The sequence below is a fragment of the Rosa rugosa genome, chromosome 1 (genome assembly GCF_958449725.1).
Source record: "Rosa rugosa chromosome 1, drRosRugo1.1, whole genome shotgun sequence".
Classification (NCBI taxonomy): Eukaryota; Viridiplantae; Streptophyta; class Magnoliopsida; order Rosales; family Rosaceae; genus Rosa; species Rosa rugosa.
Window position 1 is genome coordinate 66,979,313 of NC_084820.1, and position 19,161 is coordinate 66,998,473.

Consider the following 19,161-nt stretch of genomic DNA (forward strand, 5'->3'; position numbering starts at 1 on the left):
TATTCAGTGCACCGACATATACTTGCACCAATAGAAATGGATGATTGGATAACATCAAACACATTTTTTTGTTATTTAAAAAAGATTACCTATAAATACCAACGGCTGAAATCGATCTACTGATTCATTTGGTGCATAGAAACATTTTCCACAAAGTCAAACGCTTTTCTGTATTGTCCGTTTTCTCAATTTCGCACACCAAACGCAAATTTCACAAGTTTTGCATTTGGGGAACACTGAAAACGAGTTGCAAAAAATTATTGTGAATTATCAAATACTAATGCATCCTACATAGAGGCCACGCTTCACGCTTCTTCTCCTTTCGGGAAATGACAAATAGTTGAACAGCCAAAACAAAATGTCTACTTAATTTTGACACGTATCCCTGACGTAGCCTCCTCCATGTTCGACAGGTAGAGCTCAGACTCTCTAAGACACTTCTCTCTTTCCCTTTTGTGCCTGTCAGGTTGAAACAGAGCGCATTATTCTCTCAGTTTTGACCGTCAGATTGTTCTTCTTCGATCTTCTTCGTCGTCAGAATGATACCTCTGGTGTTTGGTTCTTCACTGCCCTCACCAACACCACCAGAGGCAGTACAGACGCCGGCTACAAAGAAATGTGGGAGCTTAACGGGTCCCCGGATCTTCCCAAATGGGAGCCGTTCGGGTTCCGGTAACGGGTTCCCGCTGTTTCTTCCCAAAGAGGTTGAGAAGATCAGAGACCCTTATGCCAGAAACTTGGCTCAAAGAATGGAGAGGCTCCCTGTGCAGGTACTGATTTTTACTCTAATTTCTTTACCCTTGTTAGTTGATTACTGTAAATATTAATCTGTTTTTCTTTTTTTTCGTTATTGGTAAAAGGGTAAAACTATTCTGTATGTATCCTCTTGTTTGCCATTTCTTGCAGTTCTGTCTTTCTCAGTGTCACTAGGCAAGTACACAGCGTCTTTTTTAGTTGATTTATATGATACCATTCAAGAGAAGAAGAAGTCTAGTTAGGCAAATTGGGAAGGATGGGGCGTATATGAACTGGCTTTGGAGTAAACGACGAAAGTAGGTTCATGTGAGTAATTTGATAAGGACCTGACAATAAAGGTTAAGTTTTTGTGCTAGAAAGGAATTAAGTTTTTTTCTTTGTTTTTGAATGAAGTTTGAGTTTTTAACTACAAATGGAGTGATTTTGTTATTCTGGGTTGGAATTTGCTATTGTTTATTGCGACTAGATTTTTACAGGAACAATAAGTTCGAATTTCCACCGTTTCTTATAGGAGTTTCAATTGAAGTTCACATGTGTGAGCGATGAGTTTTAGTTCAAAATACACTATTGGGATTGCAAGACTGAAATAATTTTTGTTAACTTTAGCTGCAGTTGGGTTGAGATTTGATATATTCTTTGAGCATCTGGTTGTGATGATTCTCATCCACTTGGAAGTTACAATTCATTGACTATGAATTTTTTTCGTTTCACTATTTATTGTAGGGGTCTTCCCTTCTCTCATACTTTTTAAATTGCAGATGGGGTTATATGAAAGTTGTATAATGAGTAGTTGTGTGAAACCTCTAGTACAAACCAAGAACAATCCAGTGGTTCTTCTCCATTGCTTTGACAGGTGCATAATATATGCAAAATGCAAGATCGATACCTTGACTATTTTACAATGTCAAGTTTGGCTCTTACACGTTTCACTATGTTTGTGTATATTAGTTCTTGTTTAGAATGGAGGTGCACATATCCCCTGCTTGAAGAGGCCGGGTTGGAGGCTTGGGCGATTGATGTGCTCGGGTGGGGCTTCTCCGATTTAGGTTCATTCACCTGTCTTTTCCTTTTTCTTTTGTTTTTGTTTTCCCAGCTGGTTTGAAGTTCAATATTCACCCTTAGTAACCATTCTTCATCTGTACTAGAAAGGCTTCCACCATGCAATCCGGAATCAAAGCGTCATCACCTCTATCAGGTATCCATGCAGTTTGACTGTTTTTATTTTGGATTCAGATACTGTTTTTGCCATCTATCTCTAAGAAAATGTTTACGCTGGTACATATATTTTTCTATGATACATTGCATGGTTTTATGAATGGTCAAGTTTTTCATCATCTTATGAAATTGACATGCATGCAATGGTTATATCTGAATTCTAGTTTTGGAAGTCCTACATCAGAAGGCCGATGATATTAGTTGGACCAAGCCTCGGTGCTTCTGTTGCAATTGACTTTGCAGTTAGTTATCCGTTTGCTGTAAGTATCTCTCTCTCTCTACTTTTCTCCGGACCCTACTCACTTTATCACCTGTTATTTACACAGTGAGATGTCTCTTTGCATTTATTTTCTACAGGTTGAAAAGCTGGTTTTGATTAATGCAAGTGTGTACGCAGAAGGCACCAAAGGCCTTGCAGAATTTCCTAGAGTATTAGCCTACGCTGGGGTAAGTGTCCACATACGATTTAGTGGAAGAATATGCTTTTGAGTTTCATGTTTAGAATTAGATCATTAAGGCTGATGATTTTTTGCATAAAAGATAGTGTTAAAGGCACATTGTACGTACATGAAATTCTCTTTTAAGCAGCTAGCCTAATATTTTGATCCTGTACTGATCAGGTTTCCTTGTTGAGGAGCATCCCTCTACGGCTTTACGCCAATACGCTGGCCTTCAATGACATTTCATTAGCTACAACCTTTGATTGGACTAATGTACAATTATCTTTTGTTAACCAATATTTGTTCAACTTTACATTGACATGTTTGTTTTCTTAATTGAAGTATATATATGCGCAGGTCGGCCGCTTACACTGTTTGCTGCCTTGGTGGAAAGATGCAACAGTAAGTTTCATGAGTAGTGGGGGCTACAATGTTATTGCGCAAATAAAACAGGTATATTACTATTTCTACCTGTATGAATTTAGTATATATGTGGTACTGTTTCAAACGTTGGAGAAAATGTAGTAGATTACACCAAACATACTTGAATGTAGCCAAAAAGTGTATCAATTGCGAAATGTTTGTAAAAACTTGTTGGATGGTTTATACAGTTGTATTTGTTCTGTTAACATGCGGCCTGCATTGTTTATCTTTTTTCTTACAGGTAAAGCAGAAAGCACTTGTCATCTGTAGTGAGAAAGATCGGATTATCGACTACAAGCAAACACTGGTCAGTTTCAAACTTCTACTTAAGCTTTGTAATTATCACAAAAAATTGTCAGTTGTTTAGAGTAAATTGTGATGATTAGACTCTGAGAAAGATGAATCTTTACTTCAAGTGGATGGAACTTTCAACCTACAAATGGCCAATTCATAAGCATTTTGCAACGTCTCCTTTTCAATAATTGTCTAAAATTTTTTAGGAGGGGGGATGACACGCACACACACACACACACACACACACACACACATATATATATATATATATATATATATATATTCAAGGTTTAGCAGTGTCATGTTTAAAGCTTCAGCAAACGTTTATCGTGTGACTGCTGACCTGTAGAAACTAGAAAGTAAAAACTAGAACTTGAGCTAGCTAGATGTATAGCATTGTTTGACATGCTTTGTAACTGTTGTTTCTGATGCAGAGACTACGGTGTGAACTACCCTCTGCAATCATGCGGCTAATACCGGATGGTGGTCATCTTCCTCATGTTGACAATCCCACCTCTGTTGCAAAGCTAATTGCAGGGTTTGCTCACAATGACTGTTGCTGAATGGGACTGCTGCAGAATTTCTTGTACCTATTCCCTGCCTTTAGCGGAGGCCATTAGTTCTTTGCAATAGTGTTGATTGTCTATTTGTACATTTGTTTAGATATGTAGTAGGTTTGAAGATAAGTGGATGTTATAATGTTGCAATGTGAAACCAGCTGAATAAGCAATGAAACAGTGACCACTAATATAACTAGTACGATAGTTTACCAACAGAAGAAAAGTGAGGACAATGATATAATGTAACTATAATAGGTATCTGGGATGTTGTGTGATCTTGGGAAAGTTATATACCGTACTTATATTATGGTTTATCGGTACGCATTGCACCAACTAGTCAACTACTGCATCGTTTTTTTTTTTTTTTTTTTTGAGAATTAACTACTGCATTACTAGCTGGTAAGATTGCTAGAGAGTATGGAGTAACAATAGATGATAAATGCTTATTAGCTTCTGTACATGTATAATGAATCATATGCGATATCACGAATAGTATTCTTAGCCATTAGAGCTACAACTCATGTACGCGAGTTATTCGTGAACATTATTAGCTAGCTATAACACACTAGAGTTCAAGTTCAAACTCGTTTTTGAACTTGAATTCATTTCTTTAACAAACACGAGTTGAATGAGTCAAACTTACCTTAACCGAGGCCGTAAATAACTTACCTTAATCGCGCCATTTACGGCCTCGTAGCGTTTTACACATTGTGGAAGAATGTCATGTTTTACTTGTTCAAGGATGAAACTTAAAACTCAGACAAAGATAGGGTGTTATGTTGAAAGACAACAAAACTATGAGAGAGGTCAAATTGCAATTACCAATAATATAAAGGCTCCCACAATGGCACGTCCAAAACGGTGCGTTTTGGTCATCTCCTCTCTAAGTTAAACCCTAACACTAAACCCCTAGCAAAACCTCAGAGCCGGCCACAGAAGCAAAGAGAGAGAGAGAGACGATGGAGATAGAGGAAGGCACAGATGACAGGCAGGTCCAGGTTCGCTTCGTCACGAAGCTTGAGGACATCCCCTTCAAAGTTCCCAACACCACCATTCCCGCCTCCTATTCCCGTTTGGACCTCTCCAAAGTCGTCAACGCTCTCATCCAAACCGGTAGGGCTTCCCGCCATTCATTCTCTGCTTAAAGTTTTGTTCTTTTGGCTAGTAAAGCTTGATTCTTTTTGTGTGGTTGTGAACAGCAAATCCTGACTGGGAATCGGAGCCCTTTGATTTTCTCATCAATGGCGTATTGGTTCGGATGTCGCTTGGACAGTTCCTCCTTGCTAAGGGCATTTCCGCGGTATTTGACTCCCCTTATCTGATTCAGTTTGCCTTGATTGTAGAAAATTTATGCTACGATTGGAATGCAGAGATTGTATGAGAATTTTCTTCGGAGAAACCCGAAACAGAAAATGAGAAAACTAAGTGAATATAGGCCGTACAATGTGGATTCTGCAATTAGGTGTAGTGGGGTTTTGTGATATGTCGACTTGAAGTTTATAGCAGAAGGTCCTGTGTTCCTAAAACCACGTTTTGGATAGAGTGAGGAGTTTATTGTCATTGTTTCTTGTGTTCTTTGGGTCTTATTTTGATAGCTAACTATCATTTTATGCCCTTATTACAGGAGAAGACATTGGAAATTGAATATATACGGGCTGTTGTCCCACGCAGAGAAGAAGAGCCTTGTTTACATGATGACTGGGTCGGTGCAGTTGATGGTTCCAGTCCCGGGTATGCACAGGAAACTTCTATTGCATATTTTATCTCTTCACAGCAGTCTGATCAACTCTTATGGTTTGGGTTGCACCTTTGGATTTAACTAAGAGTATTATAAGTGGGATTAGTTTACTTCATCTGGGGAATTGCAGTTAGATACTTCTATTACATAGGATAGCATGGTACTTGGAAAGTAGAGTTGTCAGTTCAAGATCTCTCCGGGCAAAACCTTCATTTTGCAAATCTCAATGTCTTTTTCATTCATTAGACCTGCTCAAATCTTTTGGTTCCGGTCGCAATAGAGATGAAGTCATCACGGAAAACCTTATTCTAAATGTTGATAATTTTTTTTTTTTGGCTCAAAATAGTTTCTTGAACTTCCTTAATTTGTGTTGTGGCAGGTTCATTTTGACAGGGTGCTATGATGGTTTAGGAAGGTAATCATACTAAGAATTATTGGTATTTTTTCTGTAACTTGGGATTTCTCATGGTTATTTATGTTATACTTGATATACCCACAATAAGGAAGCTTGATGTATTCTTTCTTGAATTTGATCTTCTATAGGGTATGGAAAGCTTCTGGAACATGTACACATATACTGCAAGGACACAGTGAACCAGTTACATCTGTTAGTGTTATCAGTGCAGAAGGTAGCTAAGATATAATTATCCGTGATTGGCTTATTCCATGTTGCTGGCGACTATATTTTTTCAAAGCTACCCTTTCAAGGATGTTAGAATTTTAAACCGACTGTTAATTCATCAGATATTACATCCTCCCAAGAAAAGGAAAGATTAGTCTAGGATTCCTGAATGCCAATTGGTACTGCCTCCAGATAACCACTTATGATGGCATTCTCATTTTTTTAGTTTATAGGTTGACAGTGTCACTTTTATTTTCAAGACCATATAGATATTGTGTAGCGTTTTAGACATCCTTCAAAACTCATGTAGATTTTATTTCTCAGAGTCAAATAACTTTTTGATCCACAGTACTGTGTGTGTTGAACTGTCTAAGTCTAAACATTCTGAGACCATGATTCAAAAGTTTATTAAATACTTGTCTATTATGTTTAATTTTCTTTGATGCGAGGCCATCTTGGGGTACAACAGTGGTTTGTCTATATGTTATCTTGAACTCAGAATATCTGGTCTAATTTTGCCTGAAAACTTATCATGTTTAGGGTAATAACTTTTATGCAAGTCTGCTACTGAGGAATGCAGCTTCTTCTTTTTTTTCGCCTGGGTTGTTTTTTATATATTGCCATTAGCTGTAAAGTTCTTTCATTGTTGCTTAAGCTCTGCTTTTTTATGCAGGGGGAGAAAGTTGTAGCGTAGCTACTGCATCAAAAGATCGCACACTGAGGCTGTGGAAGGTAATTTAATGTGTGCACTGCTTCTACAATGATTATGGAACCCATATACTAATATCTTTATTCATTTTTCATTGAAGTTCAATACAGATGAGCCAACAAACAATCCTTTGAGGACAACAGCATACAAAATTTTGCGTGGGCATGGAGCAGCTGTTCAAAGTGTCGCTGCTCATACCTCCGGAGACATGGTCTTATCTACTTCCATTTTTAGCGTATATATAGTGAGAGTAGTATGTGTGAGATTGGGCTTTTATGTTAAGTTATTACTTACTTTCCTTTGGTTACAAATACTTAGGTCTGTTCAGGCTCCTGGGATTCCACAATCAAATTATGGCAGACAGATGAGCCTGATATAGAAGTTGATGTGTCAATTAAGAAGAGAAAAAAAATTGATGAAGCTAAGGAATCTCAAAAGGAGGTATTATATTTTATCATTCCTTTTATGTATTTTGAATAATTTTTTTTTTTGGGATGTCTTTGAATGTCCAGAACTTCCCTTTAAGCTCAAGAGTCAAAGTTCATGTTATGAAAATAATATGAGCTTGATATCGAGCCAGATTCTCTTCCCTAGTAAGTCACTGTTATGAACACTAATTTTTATATTACATCACATTCAGGGGGAGGCTGTTTCTTCTCTAGTGGGCCATACACAATGTGTATCTTCTGTCAAGTGGCCTCAGCGTGACATAATCTATTCGGCATCTTGGGACCATTCTATTAGAAGGTGGGATGTTGGGACAGGCAAAGATGTACTGAACATAGTAAGTGCAAACAGACTTTCTTTTACCACCATGTAGTCGATAGTCTTTTTTCAGAACCCTGGTTCCAGCATTTCCTTTCCCAGATATCTTAAAGTTCAGATAGTGACATTCTCCTGTTGCACAGCCCGCCAGCAAAGCCCTCAACTGTCTTGATATTGGTGGTGAAGGTTCTGCACTTGTTGCTGCTGGTGGTTCTGACCCCATTCTTAGGATATGGGATCCTCGTAGACCAGGTTTGTTAGATTATCCAAGTGTTATGCTCTCTCTCTCTCTCTCACACACACACACACACTGAAATACACGGACAACTGATGCAAAAGTTATTACTTTCTAGGAACTTCTGCTCCTGTTGGTCAATTCTCATCTCACACTTCTTGGATTACGGGATGCAAGTGGCATGAGAGCTCTTGGTTTCATATACTCTCTTCATCTTATGATGGCAAAGTCATGCTATGGGATATGAGAACTACTGTAATTTTTCCTCTTTTTGTTTGCTCTCTAACAATGATTAATAAATGCTGTCCACCATAACCTTAAGAATTTTTTCACTGAACAATGGTGTATTCTTTGCAGTGGCCTTTATTTGTCATTGATTCACATAAAGACAGCAAGGTAATAACATTATTCTTCTTCGTGTAATTGGTCAAAATGAATTCATCCTTTTGAGGACACGAATTTAACCTTTTGTCACCAACATTTTGATGTCACTCAGGTACTATGTGTGGATTGGTGGAAAGGTGATAGCGTGGTTAGTGGTGGGGCAGATACAAAGCTTTGCATCAGTTCCGGCGTTTCTGTGCAGTGAGGTAAAGGTTGCATACATTACTTTAGGATTTTATTTGGATTTCGGTTACAAACCTCACTACAGCAAGTTTCTCTGGCTTTAAAACATTATAGGATAGATTGTTCAAATATTATTCCCACTAGGCTAAACTCAAAACTCATGAGTAACTTAGAAGTGATGTCTGCCAGTTTAATACCATTTTTTGTCATGTGAGCAAGTACTACAACGATGAGATTTGTTTTGTGGGTTTGTGTTGACTCACATGTGGCATTAAGACCTCCAACATTTCCTATAATTTTACTCTTGCTGCTGTTCTTTGGTTATGATTTCGCTACATTTGCCCTTATTTGCAGTTAAATTTTGAAGATAGAAGTACTCACACATGGAGTGGCACATCTTCAGCCCTCTCATTTTCTGAAAATGGTGGTGAGATGGGATCCCCGTGTCCAGGGTGAGGTTTCTGATATTCGCTGACAGCCCAGAAAATCTAGTCGCCGAGCTCATTTTCACTCCGACTCCCAATGATTCTTGGCAAATTGCAACAAACTTATATTTCTTTTATACAAATTATGGAGACCTATTTAATTGTTCAATAGGCTCGGATGTAAAATTTCATCATGTCTCTTATCTATATACAATTGTGCTCTGTGTTTTTTTTTTTTTTTTTGCCTTTCTATCTCTCTCTCTCTCTCTGAAAGCTTTGCTCGTTAAAGTGCTTATCAAATCAACCCGTGAAAGTACCTAACAAAAGTTCAAAAAATAAAAAATCGAAAAGCCAAAAGAAAAGGAAAAAAAAAAAAAAAAACAATTAAGGACTTTTGGCTGTGAATTTTTCCCCTCTTTATTTGTGAAGAGTCAGATTTGGGAAAAGTGACTTCATTTTAAAAATTAAAAAAAAAAAGTAAATTACCTTTTTGCAGGTGAGTCTGTGACAATCCGTGAACGAGAGCTACATGGAAAATGACTGAACCGTCATTATCGATTATGTCCCTTTCCCCTGTTATTGGGGGGGTGGGGGCGGTTGAGTAATTTCACTCCGGGTCAAACTCAAGCTTTCAGTGAATGGGAAAAAGATTGCCACATTTCACGCCACCTCAGTCCTCGCGCCATTAATTACACCATCTCTCCTATTTTCTCTGCTCCCTAGCTTCTTCTTCATCAATAATCAATCATCCAAATCCATCCCACATTTGCTCTCTTTCTTTTCCAAACCAAGCAGCACCTAAATCATGCATGGGGGCCTCATCACCTTCCTCTTTCGGATAATTAATCATACCTCATTGTTTTTTTTTGCATCAGGTGGTGCTTCTGTATCTACATGTTTCCATTCTATTTTTCCAATGAGATTTCATAATGTGTGCTTGCATCAGCATGTGTTTTTATTTCTTATCTTGGTTATATTGCCTCAAGTTTCTATTTGTTTCTTTTTTCTTTTTCCTTGATCCTTTGTTGGAAAAAAAAAAATTAAAAAATTGAAGTATGGTAAAATCTTGCATGAATTTCTGTATTGTTGAAGACCCTCATTTTGAGTTGTTGTTCATTTTCCTGCACAATGTCTTATTGATCATCCGGATTGTGTTTGCGTTACAGGTAGAAATGGGTGTTATTTCATTGCCTGATATGGCAGCTGGGGTTATTCCCAACCTCGCCGTGTCATATTCAGGTGGACATTGCAAACATGATACGACTTTATTCCTGCGGCGGTGGCGCCCTCTTGTTTTCAGAACAAACTCGAATAGAAAAAAGTATGTCATCGGTTTCTCTTGCGAATTTTCCAAATTGAATTCTTTCTCACATTGTCTTCTTGCAGTTGTTTATTATTGTGTACGTGTATATTTTTGTATTGGGTGGAAACTGGTGTCTGTGATTTAAGTTTGAGATTGTATCATGACCAAATTGAAATTTTTGTAGGAAACTATCCCTCACAGAACATTGGCTATGTAAATCAAGAACAAGCATATTTTCAAGCCTGGTATGCCTGATATTACAAATATCTATCTCTTGTGCTAAATTAATTATAGGCTTCTCCACGTAGTATCAATTTTCACCAGTAGTCTTGCTTACAGAATTGAACTTATATGATATCCACTGTAATGGATAATTACCTAGAAAAGAAATGAAAATTTTGAAATATTTGGTTAGTGGAACTGACTAAGCTTTATACGAAGCTGATGGGGTAAGGGTCAAGCAGTTGAGGCATGCTACTCATGGGTTTTGATTTATGCGACAGGATGATTCCAGTGTTACGGATGTTGTTGACAACAGTGACAGTTTTTCTTCAGGAAGAAATGAAATGTTGAGTGTAGAGGAGGATGAGTTAATGACAGCTAAATTAGCACTTTCTGAGGCTCATGCTAGACAAGAAGCCATTGAGAAAGAGAGGGATCAATTGCTTGAAGAGTTGGCATGTTTTGAGGCAAAACAACAGGAATATGTAGCTACCATATTGCACGACAAGGATATGGCTGTTTCGGAACTTGAGGCTGCAAAATCTTTGTTCAATCAGAAGCTGCAGGAATCAGCTCAAGAGAAGTTCAGCTTGCAAGATAAGTTAGTCCTTGTGAAACAAGATGCTGTTCAACTTGCGGTACAAGTAGAGAGGCTAGCAGAAATTGCTTTTCAGCAGGCAACATCTCACATACTAGAAGATGCCCAGTTGAGGGTTTCCGCTGCTGAAACTACAGCTGCTGAAGCATCTTATCAGATAGAAAAGCAAATTAAGGATATGACTGAAGGTACTATATTGTCTATTGTGGAACAGTCGAAAAATGCTATAGAGAAGGCCCTGGACATGGCAGAAAAAGCTGGTGACCATGCAACAAAAGCTGCGTCAGCATTTAATGACAGTATGAGTCCACTTGATGAGCTTGCTTCGGTCCAGTCAAAGAACATCATGCTACAGGGTGCTGTGAATGATTTAGAATCTCAGTTATTGCTTACAAAAAGTGATGTCGCTAAGTTGAAGTTGGAGTTGGAAAAGGCCCATGCATATGCAAATTTGCTTGAGGTCCGAGCTACTGATGCTGAGAAAGCATTGGTTGAATTTCAGGAGTCAAGCAGCAAAGAGAGTCTCCAGAGAGAGCAGGAAATCATGTCATTGATGGAGCAGATGAAGAAAGATTCATCGGAAAGAAACCAGGCTCCTTCAGGGGCTTTCAATGTTGAGTTACTACAAAGCATTAGGGATGCTGTTGCAGCTGTGAAAGAAACAGTACATTCCAAAGATGATGCCTACTTGAGAAGATGCGAAGCACTGCAAAGATCGTTGAAGGCATCTGAAGCTACTACAAAGATGTGGAGACAGAGAGCAGAAACTGCAGAATCCTTGTTATTGAAGGAAAGGCAGCCAGGTGATCGGGAAGAAGATTCCATTTTTGTTGTTAATGGTGGAAGGATAGACCTTTTGACCAATGATGATTCACAGAAATGGAAACTTTTAAGTGATGGTCCTCGCAGAGAGATACCTCAATGGATGGCAAGGAGAATATGTACTATCCGTACCAAGTTTCCTCCAAGGAAGATTGATGTAGCTGAAGCCTTGAGTTCAGAGTTCAGATCTTTGAACTTGCCAAAGCCTGAGGAAGTATGGTCAATAGCTCTGGAAAAGCCAAAGGAGGGGGATACACTTATTGAGCATGCTTTTGAGAAAGAAACAATAGAGAAGAAAAGGAAGGCTCTTGAGCGTGTTCTTCAGCGGAAGACCACACAATGGCAGAGGACTGAGGAACAAACAAAATTAGGTTAGTTTCCTTGTATTCTGGAAACTGTTGCTTGAGGAAACACGTGTCCCAAGACAAGGCCTGTATCTGACTTCTGATTATACTTTGACTATTTGCAGAGCCAGGAACTGGAACAGGACGTGAGATTGTGGTATGTCATTAGTTCCCATTGATTAAAATTCCAATATTCATTGTAATCTAAGAAAACGTTGGTGATGTAAGACTGTCTTTGAACTCGGGTTCTTGTCTGCAGCATTGCTCTTACAAAATGTTTTTTTCTCAACCTCTTTGATTATAACCTGTCCTGTTCCTGGAGTCTTCAGGAGGATGTTCTTTTTCAATTGAGGATTTTTCCTGCCATATGTTCATTAACCATATTAATGACCAAAAACATAACTTTCAGTAGAAATAGCTATATCTCAAGTATTATGGTGTCATGATTATATGATATTGATATGACTAGATTTTGAATATACTTTGATCAATACATGTCTAGCCCTCTCTCTCTCTCTCTCACAATCTACTATTTTTTTTTTCTTTGATTACTTAACAAGAGAGAAAGAAGCAATCTAGGCTGTTGTCTTACCTCTGATAAATCTCATTCTATTGCTTTTGAAGTTTCAAGGTTTCAATTGGGAAAGCTGGAGAAAGCAGTGGTACCTTGATTTAGCTCCTAAAGCTTCTGATTTATCTAAAATTGGGGTAACATCAGTGTGGTTCCCACCACCAACGGAATCCGTTGCTCCTCAAGGTTCATCTCCTCTGTCCTTATCTCATCATCATTGTTAGATATAACAAAATTAGTGCCTTTTTTGTAGGAGATTCTTGTGCATGCATGTGCTCCCTCTGGTGGCTATGATATTATTTGGTTGCATTACTGTTGCAATCCTACCCAGTCACTTGATCTGCATTATTTTTCTTCTGTTTGAGCTATTTAAAATGTGTATTCAATTCACATGTGATGAGCAACCTACATTAGGGTGTATGTTAGGAACATTAGGATTTATAGCATTGAAAATGAATTAATGAAGTTTTGGCCTGTTAGTAATGTATGTACAGCATTGTAACTGGTATGAAATGACATGCAGGTTATATGCCTTCTGACCTTTACAATTTGAACTCGGCATATGGTACTAAGGAAGAACTTCAACACTGTATTGCGGAGATGCATGCTCATGATCTTCTGGTACTTTTTGATTTTTGATTTGACTACTTTAATTTTGAACTTTGAACAATCTAGTGAGTTTTGGATGATAAATTTTGTCTTCTGTGTTGCCTTTGAAAACCCAATTCTGAAGATAGCTGCATATGTAATGGGGGTATTGTTTATTTTTTTTCATGATCAAGTACAATATTGGATTTAAAAAGTATGTTGCATGTGACCACAGGCCTTGGGAGATGTTGTCCTGAATCATCGATGTGCTCATAAACAGGTAAATTAATGATTAAGTTTGATATTTCACTGATTACTTTTCGAACAGGAATGAAGTCTTTTACAGCTCAGGTTGTTGTCCAATGACACTAGGTTTGTACAGTCAAGCTGACCTTTTAAGTCTAGATATAAAATGATACTTCAGCTAACCTCTGGGAAGGAACTAAAACTATAAGTAACATAGGTATATTGTTTTATGGTGGTTGAAGTGTTTTTTGCAATATTCCTTCTCTTTTTGTTTTCATTATTCTCAGAATTACTTTATTTAGCTCCGGCAATCATATGTGAAAGTAGTCTCAACAAGATATAATAACAACTTAACATTGCATTTTGTTTATCAGAGGCTGTACTCCTTATCCACAGCATATCGATTTTCCTATTATATTTTTGGTGGCCATTTCATACAGTATATGGCTATTCACATGAGCTTGTATCACGTTCTGCAAAAAATGAACTACTATTATCTAGTGTCAATGAACACCAGTTGGATGACTCATGCATGCCATGGTTAAGGTGTCAGATATTTTTTCAGACTCGGGGCATGCAATTTTCTCTCAGAGAGTGACCTTAGTGATATTTTTGCTGATTTCAGAGTCCAAATGGTGTTTGGAACATCTTTGGTGGGAAGCTTGCATGGGGGCCTGAAGCAATCGTTTGTGATGATCCAAATTTTGAGGGCTGTGGAAACCCTTCGAGTGGTACTTACAGCTTTTTTCATTCTTTAAAGGGTCATCATGTTGATTTTGCCAGGATACCCTCCAATTGGCATCAAGATTAAAATGGAAAGGGATGAGTCTCTGAGACATGATCTGTCTAACACTTAAGCTATTGATCCTTGTAATTTGATTTACTTACTTTAGCTAAATTGTTTCCTACTTGATAACATGCTAGTTACCAATCATGATCAATCGTGCTTACAGAAATAAGATTCATAATACAAGTATATGCAAGTGTAGAGGCTATCATATCGGAAGATTTAAGCTTACACTCCTACTCATCTGCTGTTAATGCACTGTAGGGGATATATTCCATGCAGCACCCAATATTGATCATTCAAAGGACTTTGTAAGAAAAGATATAAAGGAGTGGCTAAACTGGCTTAGGAGTGATATTGGTTTTGATGGATGGCGCCTTGATTTTGTAAGGTGAAGATGTTTTCTTCTTCTTCTTTGGTTGGAGTGGGGACCTGAGACTTAAGGGTGTTTCCTTACTTTTCAGTCTCTAACATATTTGTCTTTTGCTTTTATTGGCTTAATTTGCTCATCTGTTTTAAATTATGTGCTTCAAATTTCAAGTAGGATACTTGGGATAAGCTTAAGCAGAAGAATGCATCCTTATATGTTTCTGTCTGGAGTTTACTGCACCCTTATGATGTATAGTAGTAGTAGTTGACTTATTATATGCTAGTAATTCTTGAGATCAAATGGTAATAGTAATTAAAACACGCCCTTAAACCCCCTTTTTATAGCAATTGGATATTTTCTGGTTTCAAATGGACATCTAGATGCTGCCATTATATCAACAGGCTGTCTGGGAATTTTATCAGGCGTTTATTGTATTCTATCTTTATGATTTTCGTTTTTACATTTAGAGAAAAAGTTTAGGCTATAATTCTGGAACCAAAGGAACTATAGAGACAATAAAAGAGCCAAAGACTTATAACTTATTAGCACTTCCCCCACTCAAAGCTTCGAGTATGTATTCCATGTGATATTAGAGGCACATACCAATTTGATGCTTAAGCCGCCCCTAATGTGCAGGGTTTGTTTGAAAACTTCCGAATGATCTTATGCATTCATAGATCTTTTATTTATTTATTTTTTAGTTGATTGTGGGTTTAATTCCTTTTGTTGCTCGCAGAGGCTTCTCTGGTACCCATGTAAAGGAATATATTGAAGCTTCGAATCCAGCATTTGCTATTGGAGAATATTGGGACAGTTTAGCTTATGAAAATGGAAGTTTGTGTTACAATCAAGGTAAGAACTCGTGGACTGTAGATTGACTTTGTAATTTTGGTAATTGCTTTATGAGTTGGTGGTTGAAAGCAAACTATTGAAACACCCCTCCCATCTCATTCCAAATCTGCTCAATACTTCCAATATCTAAAGTAGTCATGCATATGTCAAAATCTGGAGCAAGGTGTGGTAAGATTCATTTCTCTATTGATCTTAACATCCTTGCGGAACCCCTCAATCTAATTTATATGTTACTGTAATATTATAAAAAATTCTTTTCTGGTTGGGAATATCATAGGAGCTACCCAAATAAGAGTTGAAGTTCTAGATTTATTAACAGAGCTGTGGGGTTCTTACTCGCCAGTCACAAGGAAATAAAAATGAGAACAGGGAATATAAGTAGGTGTCGATTCATTCATCACTGTGTCCACTATAAGACTATCATATTAGACTCTTTAAATTAATTAAATTCCATTGCCATATGATAAACGTGGACTTGTATGATAAACTTGTCTATATTTCTAGATGCTCATCGCCAAAGGATAGTTAATTGGATCAATGCTACAGGCGGCAGTTCCTCAGCATTTGATGTCACAACTAAGGTACCTTTTATCTGCTGCATCTAACATCATGAAAAATTTGCACCAGAAGGATGTCACTTAGACTGAGGAAATAAGGACAGAAAAGAGAGAGAGAGAGAGAGAGAGAGAGAGAGAGAAATCCTGACGTGGGACAATTGCCAAATCAGCTTGGTGTTCGTTTCTTTTTTTTTTTTTGAAAGGACTTGGTGTTCGTTTCTAAAAAGCAAAGAATTTTAATCTATTTCAGCCTAATACACACTGACTGTTGCACTTCTGCAGGGAATTCTCCATTCTGCTCTTCATAACCAATATTGGAGGTTAATAGATCCTCAGGGTAAACCAACTGGAGTTATGGGATGGTGGCCGTCACGTGCTGTTACATTTTTGGAGAACCATGACACAGGATCAACACAGGTCTCTCTCTCTCACACATGCACTCACATACACATCACAGACACTGATTGCAAATATATGCATAAATAATATCACTTTAGTGTTATACATTACTGAGGCAGAAGAAGCTGGTTATTGATATTGTAACCTTATCCTCTCGGGCCTTGACAGTAAGGCTTGAACCGATAGATAACCAGTAAAATCATTACTTGTTAAACTTGATTTTTTGTATACAATGAAGCGCGGATCTTGTATATGAACTTCTAACATGTGTATCCTTAATTCAGGGTCATTGGCCATTTCCACGAGAAAAGCTTACACAGGGATATGCATACATTTTGACCCATCCTGGAACAGTATATTCTCTCTCAATCACCCAATTGCCAATCTGCTTTCTTTTTCTCTTTGGGGGATGAATAATTTGCCTTTATTTGTTGCAGCCTACCATCTTTTACGACCATTTATACGACTTTGGTCTTCATGAGATCCTAACTGAGCTCATTGAGGCTCGGAGAAGGGCAGGGATCCATTGCCGGAGCGCTGTGAAGATATACCATGCAAACAATGAAGGGTATGTTGCACATATAGGTGACACTCTAGTAATGAAGCTCGGACATTTCGACTGGAATCCCTCAAAGGAAAACCATTTGGAAGGGAGCTGGCAGAAGTTTGTTGATAAAGGAGCAGATTACATAGTGTGGTTACGACAATAGTCTGATTCAGGTATAAGAACTACTTGTTGTATGTTTAACACCAATAATTGTAACTCCCTTCTGCACGAGGTTGATGAATAACTGTGTAAATAAGTGCATAGAATGCAAAAAAAGCTGTAAATAAACATATTTCAATTCCAAATAAAAGCCAGAAGAGATGGTGTGTACCCAATTTTCATTGCAAATCAGTTCTGTACCCAATATCTCTTTCCATGTGTGAAGAAAAAAAAAAAAAAAAAAAAAAGAGATTTTATTGGAGATGCAGGGGATCGAACCCTGTACCTCCCGCATGCAAAGCGGGCGCTCTACCATTTGAGCTACATCCCCAATTTGATATCTCTTGACCTTAGTCATTATGAAAGTCAAAGTCAGAGCACAATTACCGAAGTGAAAGCAAAATCTGTAGCAAGGTGTTAAGTGTCTTACCTAAAGCTGATATTGTAAAAGGAAGAATTGATTTTTTTTCATTTCTGATATTGTAAAAAGTAAAAGTTAAGGAAATTTGTTTGACTAGATTTGGTAGTGTAATTTATTTGGAGCATGTCGGAGACATTCCAATAAATGCACAACTTGAGGGAAATTAAAGCAAGAGCTTGACCTCAGTCTCCACCGTCCCCTATACTCGTACTATCTTTGACTAGGAAATAGGGCATTTATCTATAAATGCGTTGATGGAAGCGAGTTTTCTTGCTGTTATTTTGGTTAGATCACGTCATCAGTTATTATGATTATTTATGAGCATGCAAGCGTTACCACAATAATTCGAACAGTCTTTCTTACAAACTCTTTGATTTGATTAGCTCACAAGGTACTGCAGACTGTTTCATTGTAAATTATACGTAAGTCACCGGAGATTTGCCTACTTTCATGTCTATAGTTTTTATTCCATTGTAAATTATACGTAACTTGTAGTTCTGAAAATAATAAAAATACAGAGAATTTCTCACTATTAGGTTTACAACGTCAGGCAAGATATCAGGCTTAGTATTTTTCCTGGCCCAAATCTATTTATTACAAACCCGAGAGAGTAATAACCCTAGATAGGGGTCGTCAATGGGCATGGCTGCCTGCCCAAAATTAATGGGCTCGGACCAGGGCGGGCAGGGCTGCAACATATTGTTTTTATTTTTCGGGTCGGGCAGGGCCTGATTTTTCTTAAAAATCAAGGCTCAGGGCCTTACGGGTTGGGCCGGGCAGGGCTTTTTGGGTGGGCAAGGCCGAGCCCATTTATATTTAGGGGAAATGATCGTTTATCCAATTTCAGCTTAACAATTGCCCACTTGCACAACAAAGAGTTTAAAAACCCCATTTACCCAAAACACTCTAAGGGATTATTTCCCCTTTACCCAATTAATTCTTTTTTAATTCTTTTTATTAATTTTTGAGACTTTTTTGCCCTTTCCTTCTTTCTCACTTAGAGAGAGAAGTCATCCTCCACCTTGCTAAGCTCTGGTGACCAGTGGCAGCCGCGGACTCCTGTGACCGGATTCCGGCGACCGATGACCGGATTCCGGGAACCGGTAACCGAAATCCGGTGACCGATGACCGGAATCCGGCTATTATTGCCCCCCAGTAACCATATTATTGCCCCCCAGTAATCATATTATTGCATTCCAAAAATCATATTATTGCCGTCCAGTGAATTGTATGAACTCCCAAAACCAAAATGAATACACTACAGGCACAATTGATCAATTTATAATCATATTATTGCCTCCCAATAACCATATTATTGCCTTCCAATAATCATATTATTGCCTCCCACTAATCATATTATTGCCCCACTAATCATATTATTACCCTCCAATAATCATATTATTGCCCTCAAATGAACCAAAATGAATACATTACAGATACAAAAAAAAAAAAAAAATCTCAGTATACCAAAAAAAAAAAAAAAAAGCTCTGGGCACCCAGAAATTGATCTGGGCACCCATCAGAGTGTGAGGCTGGATGGTTTTTTCGCCGGTGCTTCCCCACCGGCGGTTTGGAGGTCGTTACTGGATTGCGAGGCGGAAGATGCGACCGGGTTGGGTTGGCGAA

General features: G+C 38.0%; 3 protein-coding genes and 1 non-coding gene across 6 annotated transcripts; 3 read left to right on the plus strand and 1 right to left on the minus strand.

The window, feature by feature from the left end:
- The first annotated feature begins 320 nt into the window (after positions 1-320).
- On the plus strand, positions 321-4,008 carry LOC133745535 (alpha/beta hydrolase domain-containing protein VTE7-like). Of its 2 annotated transcripts, none has more exons than XM_062173621.1 (10): positions 321-770; positions 1,515-1,609; positions 1,705-1,802; positions 1,902-1,951; positions 2,136-2,231; positions 2,329-2,418; positions 2,592-2,684; positions 2,769-2,864; positions 3,076-3,141; positions 3,563-4,008. In XM_062173621.1, exons 1-10 carry the CDS (start codon positions 540-542, stop codon positions 3,689-3,691), a joined length of 1,044 nt encoding a protein of 347 aa, XP_062029605.1. In that variant the 5' UTR covers positions 321-539; the 3' UTR covers positions 3,692-4,008. The 2 variants fall into 2 exon arrangements, with proteins under 2 accessions (XP_062029605.1, XP_062029612.1); XM_062173628.1 differs by lacking the exon at positions 321-770 and adding an exon at positions 878-1,430.
- A 559-nt stretch (positions 4,009-4,567) lies between these two features.
- On the plus strand, positions 4,568-8,987 carry LOC133745550 (ribosome biogenesis protein WDR12 homolog). Its single transcript, XM_062173638.1, has 14 exons — positions 4,568-4,801; positions 4,888-4,988; positions 5,313-5,419; positions 5,806-5,841; positions 5,970-6,055; positions 6,722-6,780; positions 6,858-6,968; positions 7,076-7,198; positions 7,398-7,541; positions 7,666-7,774; positions 7,876-8,012; positions 8,115-8,153; positions 8,254-8,347; positions 8,679-8,987. The coding sequence occupies exons 1-13, from the start codon at positions 4,648-4,650 to the stop codon at positions 8,344-8,346; spliced, it is 1,299 nt and encodes a 432-aa protein (XP_062029622.1). The 5' UTR covers positions 4,568-4,647; the 3' UTR covers position 8,347; positions 8,679-8,987.
- Positions 8,988-9,431: 444 nt separating this feature from the next.
- LOC133726293 (uncharacterized) lies at positions 9,432-17,290 on the plus strand. 2 transcript variants are annotated; one of them, XM_062153807.1, is made up of 15 exons: positions 9,432-9,627; positions 9,916-10,070; positions 10,237-10,297; positions 10,556-12,065; positions 12,164-12,195; positions 12,663-12,795; positions 13,133-13,230; positions 13,433-13,477; positions 14,069-14,174; positions 14,495-14,621; positions 15,337-15,452; positions 15,957-16,033; positions 16,292-16,426; positions 16,693-16,761; positions 16,846-17,290. In XM_062153807.1, exons 2-15 carry the CDS (start codon positions 9,922-9,924, stop codon positions 17,116-17,118), a joined length of 2,931 nt encoding a protein of 976 aa, XP_062009791.1. In that variant the 5' UTR covers positions 9,432-9,627; positions 9,916-9,921; the 3' UTR covers positions 17,119-17,290. The 2 variants fall into 2 exon arrangements, with proteins under 2 accessions (XP_062009791.1, XP_062009790.1); XM_062153806.1 differs by having other exon boundaries at positions 9,432-9,624.
- Positions 17,291-17,372: 82 nt separating this feature from the next.
- TRNAA-UGC (transfer RNA alanine (anticodon UGC)) lies at positions 17,373-17,445 on the minus strand. Its single transcript has one exon. It is a non-coding gene; the product is annotated as a tRNA-Ala (tRNA).
- Positions 17,446-19,161: the final 1,716 nt, after the last annotated feature.